This window comes from Lolium rigidum, chromosome 5, assembly GCF_022539505.1.
Source record: "Lolium rigidum isolate FL_2022 chromosome 5, APGP_CSIRO_Lrig_0.1, whole genome shotgun sequence".
In the NCBI taxonomy this organism is placed as follows: Eukaryota; Viridiplantae; Streptophyta; class Magnoliopsida; order Poales; family Poaceae; genus Lolium; species Lolium rigidum.
In genome coordinates, this window is record NC_061512.1 from 55,425,763 (window position 1) to 55,432,165 (window position 6,403).

Sequence of the window (6,403 nt, forward strand, 5' to 3'; positions counted from 1 at the left end):
ACCGGCGGCGACGAACGGCGATGGGGATTGCTGATTGATCGGACAGCCGACTATGCTATGCGCGGTGCGCCGCTCGCTTCTTCCCTGGTGGTCGATCCGTCGACGGTTGGCTTGCAAGTTCCAGGACAGCAAGAAGAGCCGAAGAGGACACTAGATTGATGAGGAATTCAGGATTGAGGGTTGTTCAGGATTGATCAATCCCTCCCGACGAGGAGGAGAAAAGGTTGTAAACTACTCTCGAGTCGTCTACGCGTTTTGTAACCAGGTTATGCGTGGAATACGATGGAAAAACGAACTACCCCCTAGATCGACCGAGAGTTCCTCGTGTTAAGTTTTAGTCAGTTACGTAAAGACTGAAGCTCCATTAATTCACGTCAAGTTCCAACCAGCAGCCCACAGGCTTTTTCTTTCAGCTGGCCTGGCAATGTATATACGTATACATATACGTGGAATGGGGCCTCCAGACTTTTTGGGCCCTGGGCGGCCGCACATCCTGCAACCCCCTAGGGCCGGCCCTGTCTATCATGTCTGTTCTGCAGCAAGCAAGAACATGATGGCATGGAATTCCAATGAGTTGCCACCTTCCACAGTCACATGTTCTAGTCTTTAAATCCACTGAGTAATCAGGTGAGAATCTCACCTCCTGTTGATGACACTTTGTACTCTCCTCCTCCTGCCCCAGTGACCATGCAATTCTTGCTCCACTCTAGGAATTTATCAAGTTTTTTCTGATCTTGGGGCAGATTGTTCCATGCCATTTCTCTGCTTCCTTCTGCTTACTGACTATTTTGTCATCCATCTTGTAGAACACAGTCTCCAACATAGATAGCATGGGCATTTCTCTTGCTTCCAAAATATAGCTGCAAGAAAGTATTCAGAAATGACAAGTGATAAGTGCGTATTGACAAGTGATAAGTGCAAATGGATACATGATAAGTGGTACATGATAAGTGATAAGTGGTGAACAATTTACCTGTTGAAAACCTCACTATGGTTATTGAGAAGCATATCACACTTTGGAAAGGTACTGAAATAAGCTTTGATCCATGTGCTAGGTACTTGTTCTTCTAGCCATGCATAAGCAGAAGGACTATCAGCTTTCAGTTTATCCATGTTCTGCAGCCACTTTGGAATGTTGGTAGACCTATCTATAGCCCACATGTCATTCTTCAAAACTTCACCCTTGTGGCCTGCCTTTTGGAAATTTTGATGGAGGTGCCTAACATAGAATCTATGTTCTGCATCAGGAAACACCTTTTTGACAGCATTTATAAGCCCCTGAAATCACAGCACAAAATAATGTAGAGTAAGCATTTTTGACATGTCGAGAATGATGGTACACACATGTTGAGAAGTGAACCAACTTTCTCGACATGTCGAGAATGATGGTACACACATGTCGAGAAGTGAACCAACTTTCTCGACATGTCGAGAATGATGGTACACACATGTCGAGAAGTGAACCAACTTTCTCGACATGTCAAGAATGATGGTACACACATGTCGATAAGTGAACCAACTTTATCGACATGTCGAGAATGATGGTACACACATGTCGAGAAGTGAACCAACTTTCTCGATATGTCGACAATGATGGTACACACATGTCGAGAAGTGAACCAACTTTCTCGACATGTCGAGAATGATGGTAAACACATGTCGAGAAGTGAACCATTGGGCTAATTTAACATGCAATAAAATAATTGTAGGCTAATTTAACATGCAATAAAATAATTGTAGGCTAATTTACCGTCTGCCTGTCACTCATGATAGTCCATGGTGCTGTGTTGATGATGTTTAGATCATCCCTAAGAGTAGTCAAGAACCACTCCCAGGAGCTTGTGCATTCCACTTCAACTAAACCCATGGCAATTGGAAAAATGCAATCGTTGGGGTCTATTCCTACTGCAGTAAGCAACTGACCCTTGAACTTTGTTTTCACATGGCAGCCATCAACACATATCAGGGGCCTGCATGCTTCTAAAAATCCCCTTTTGCAGCCATCATAGGACCAATAGAGAGTAGCTAGGTGGTTCTTAGGAACTACTTCTGCATTGTCAGTTGCTTGATTTGTGGTCAGAAAAAATTTGGAGCCAGGATTTGATCTCCTAAGCTCCTGCCCATAATCCCAAAGCATGCTGAACTGGCTAGACTCATCCCCATGGATTTTCAACAAGGCTTGTTTTCTGGCCCTCCCTAGTTTGAATCTGTTGGGGCACATGTTGAACTCTCTCTATACTTTTGCTGCAAAACTCTTCAAGTCAAGCTTCATGTTGTCTCTGAACTCATTTATGAATGTGTCACACATAAAGTTTGTAGACAATGCCTTGTTGTCTCTGAACTCATTTATGAATGTGTCACACATAAAGTTTGTAGACAATGCCTTCACCTCCCAGTCTGACTTACAAGTGTGCTTCTTTGTATATGTCTTAACAGAAAATGCCCCAAATCTGCTATCACAAGATCCTTTTCTATGCCAAGTACAGTTAGGCTTGCATATTGCCTCCACCCTCATTGGATCATTCCTAATTTTGTTTACCTTCACTCTGTTATTTATGTTGTACTTCTGCAAAGCCTTTTTAAATTCCTTGACACCACTAAATAGCATCCCCACTTTGAACTCAGGATTGTTCATATCCACTTCTGCATTGAATGTGCTGAATTTGTTCTTCAAGTGTTCTTCCAAAATTCCCCTCTAAGTTGTACATTCTCATCATCAAGAGCTTGATCATCTTCCATGTCTACCACATCTTTAGGCTCATTGTTGTCTACCACATCTTTGTCTACATTGGCAGCAAACAAGTCATCATCACCCTCTGCTGCTTCATAGTCACTGTCCCACCAATCAGAGTCCAGGCTATCCTCATCTTCTTCAGTCCTTTGCATATCTTCAAAAGTTTCTCCCAAATTATGTGCACTGCTAGAGCTTCCTTGAACTGCTAGAGTGTTCTTCCTGAGGTTCCTTGGCAATTTGGTTGGACTCATTACTGCTGACAGTGGTGGACAACCATTGATGATCACATCATCTCTGAGGGATTTGAGAAAGTTTGTGTGATCAACCAATAGAACAAGAGTTTTCTGGTACCTCACTACATTGCACATTGCTACAATATCTGCATCTTTCTCTATGCAAACTAGCCCATCTGTTATGTCCATGCCAGGTTGACACTAGTACACATGCATTCTACCATCCCTCTCATACCCCATCTGACGCAGCAGATCATCAATCCAGAGAATGGACCAGGTCTCAGTACTGCAGTCATCCCACCACTCAATTGATGGCTGAATGTATGACAAGTTCTCATGTAAGCCACAAAAGAAACCATTATGTTCGACTTCTACAGAAAAGAGTGTCTCATCATTTCCTGCAATTACATAGCAAAAAATTGCAGCTTCAGTACATCTATGCAGATAACAGAGAACAATAACAGTACAGATATGCAGGAACAGAGGACTACTTCAGATAAGGCACAAACAAACTGCAGCCCCAAATTCGCAAACTTTTTTGACCAACATTGCTTCCTCATCATCTAGTTCATCGAATTCGACCTTTTGAACTTGCATTCGCACCAAGAGGCGAACAAATCCGTTACTATTTCGTTCATATAAACCGAGTTCATGCACCATCCAGAACGAAATCCGAAAGGAAATAATAAAAATTGCATTTGCGTTCTATTTTGCTGTCAAATATACCCTAATAGACAAGCAAATCGACCTATTTCTTCCGGGATCGTCAGGACGCAAACCCTACAAAAACCCTACCCAACCACAGAGACAACACGGGATAGAGAAGCAGAGGAGAGAGGGAGGAGGGAGGGCAGATTCGTCAGCATACCGTACTCCGGGGGGGGGCTGCCAAGAACGGCCGGAGGTGAGGCGGCATCACAGCGTCGTCGTCGTCGCCGTGGAAGACGAGCAGTCGACGTACGCGCCGAAGTGATCGCGAAGTGCTCGAGGTGGGCTCAAATCGTCGCCGTGGAGGATTTTGTGCACATTTATCCGCGTCATTAATGTCTATTTACTACCGCCACTGCAGGGGCTTTCTCGTAAAACAGATGAGCAGACAAAGCCAGCGTGTCATCCAGGTGTCAAATTCGGATTGATTTTTGCTAAATTGAACCCGACTGTCAAGTTCACAGCTAAGTGGAGCACATTTTGCAACTTTGTGAAGGACTATGTACATGTCGGACAAGTCGTGTATGCGCCGTGCTATTAACTCTAATGAAAAACAGAGAGTTGAATCACCGTTGCCTGGCGCGCGCATGCACGCCACTGGTCCACACATGCAAACCAAGCACTCGATTTTGCTGGCCACCAACCCTACGGTAACAGTAGCATGTCACACGTTACACGAGCTAGGGCGGCTACAGGCTACAAGACAACACTGGCTATTCATCTTGTGAGAACCTAGTGTCTGTGACTGTGAGGCGGCGTCTAGGGTTAATTTAATCTTGAAGTTTGCTATCCCACTTGCTACTGATCGACAGAGCATTTGCAAAGCCCTAACCCTTGCCCTAGCTGCGCCTATAAATACCGTACAACCCCTGAGCCTTAAACCTCAACCCAAAGCCCGCATCAGCCTCTCTCCTTCCTTACACAGTAACACCATGGCGTTCTCCAAGGCCCTAGTCGCTCTCATGCTGGCGCTGGCGGCGACGGCGGTGTCCGCCGCCATGCAGTACGACCCCCCCAGCTGCGACGGTCACAAGGTGACGGTGCAGAACCTGTGCGACCACGACCTGCGGCTGAACATCGAGCCGCTGGCCAACAGCAAGCTCCTCTTCAGCAACGGCTACCTCCTCCCACGCGGCACCCACCGTGAGTTCCCGGTGTGCGCGTGGACGGGGCGCGTGAAGCTGTACGGCGCCGACATGGTGGAGTTCCACCTGGGGCACGAAGGCGGAGGCTGGTACCAGCTCACCCCCGGGCCGACCAAGTCCACCATCCCCGTCTCCTGCACCCCGCACGGCAAGCTCCAGGGCCACTGCCCCACCGCCGGCTGCAACAGATCCAAGTGCTTCGAGCACTCCGTCCCCGGCGGCAACTGCCACGGCGTCTCCGAGATGAAGATCGTCTACTGCAGCACCTAGATCTAATGTCGATCTGTCGAGCAATCCTGCCTCGAGCTAGCTTAGCTTAGCTGCTAGCCTGCTCCTAGTCCAGTGTGTTCAATAAGTTAGTAGCTGCTTGGTCAGATTTGTTAGTAGTGTAGCAGCTGCTGGTTTAGTTAAATCATGCATGTTATTTGAACTCTCATAGCCAGTAATGTCGTTTCGTGTTAGATTTGCAGTACTCTTAATAAAAGAAATTGTGCTAATTCCAATGGCCGATGGAAGACAGCAATGGACGGCTCACATGCCTGTAATGTGAGCCGTGCTGCACATGAATCCTAGATCCATCTATAGTCGATCTATCCCGCATTCCGGCCCCGAGCTCCCTAGCTTAGCTGCTAGCCTGCTTCTACTGCATTGTTTCGGGCTCGGCCGGATGGTTGGCAGTACCGCAGTGGCTAGTTAGTTAACCGTGTGCTTGGAATAGCTAGTTTCAGCTCTCGATGCGGTAATGCAACGGCATGCATGTAAACATTACAATCCACTGCATGAACTGCATCAGTCAATGTTGGTTGGTTTGTTTGTGTTCTAGCTAATCTAATTTGTACTGTCAATCCATGCCTTTTTTTACATTTGCTTAGACCAAGAGTTAGTTTAAATATATAATCATTATTGGCATAGAATTAGTTTCATTGAAAATAGTTTTATTGTGAATACAAAGGTATTACAGTAGTTATTTTGCTGAAAGTTCGTATTAAAATGGGTGTACCTTACTCATAGAGAGGAGGTAGCATTATTCTTGGACATATCAAAAGATTCATACATACTGCCGCGTTTAATTTGTAGACCTGAGCTCGTTTTTTGTGAAAATTTTATAAACAATGTTCTAGAGTTTTAAAGAATAAAAAAAATCTTAGATGTAGGAGATGAAGTATTCTATTAACATGCAGTAAAATTTTAGTTTGAAGCGCATTTGTATTGTAGCATGTGCAGAAACGACAAAAATGAGGATCCAAAGTAGCGAACAGCCCTAGATTTCGAACTTCTCAACTTGGTTAGATTTTGCTATTTTTGTGTGGCCTGAAATATAAGGTGTTTCCCGTTGAGATATTGTTGGTTCGTAGAATTGTATATCATTTCAACCTCTAGGATTTGCTTTAGCTCTTTTTAAAACTTCAATTTTTCAGTTCAAAATTTTCAGATAACCAAGCTTGCACGGCGGGCACATTTGCAGTTTCCGATTCATGGATTCTCTAGAACAAAACACTCGTGCTAGTTAAGCAAAACATCCGTGCAAGGACGCACATGCTTTCGCGATGGAGGCGTGCATAAGGCTGTCAGTGTGTAGAGCC

The 6,403-nt window shown here is 45.1% G+C and overlaps 1 protein-coding gene across 1 annotated transcript; it reads left to right on the forward strand.

Annotated features, from left to right (window-relative positions):
• The first annotated feature begins 4,607 nt into the window (after positions 1-4,607).
• On the forward strand, positions 4,608-5,090 carry LOC124655989. Its single transcript, XM_047194807.1, has one exon. The coding sequence runs from the start codon at positions 4,608-4,610 to the stop codon at positions 5,088-5,090; it is 483 nt and encodes a 160-aa protein (XP_047050763.1).
• The last annotated feature ends 1,313 nt before the right edge of the window (positions 5,091-6,403 follow it).

Excerpts from the sequence above, each read along its gene's own strand:
- LOC124655989 (XM_047194807.1), top strand. The coding sequence starts at position 4,608 with ATGGCGTTCTCCAAGGCCCTAGTCGCTCTCATGCTGGCGCTGGCGGCG.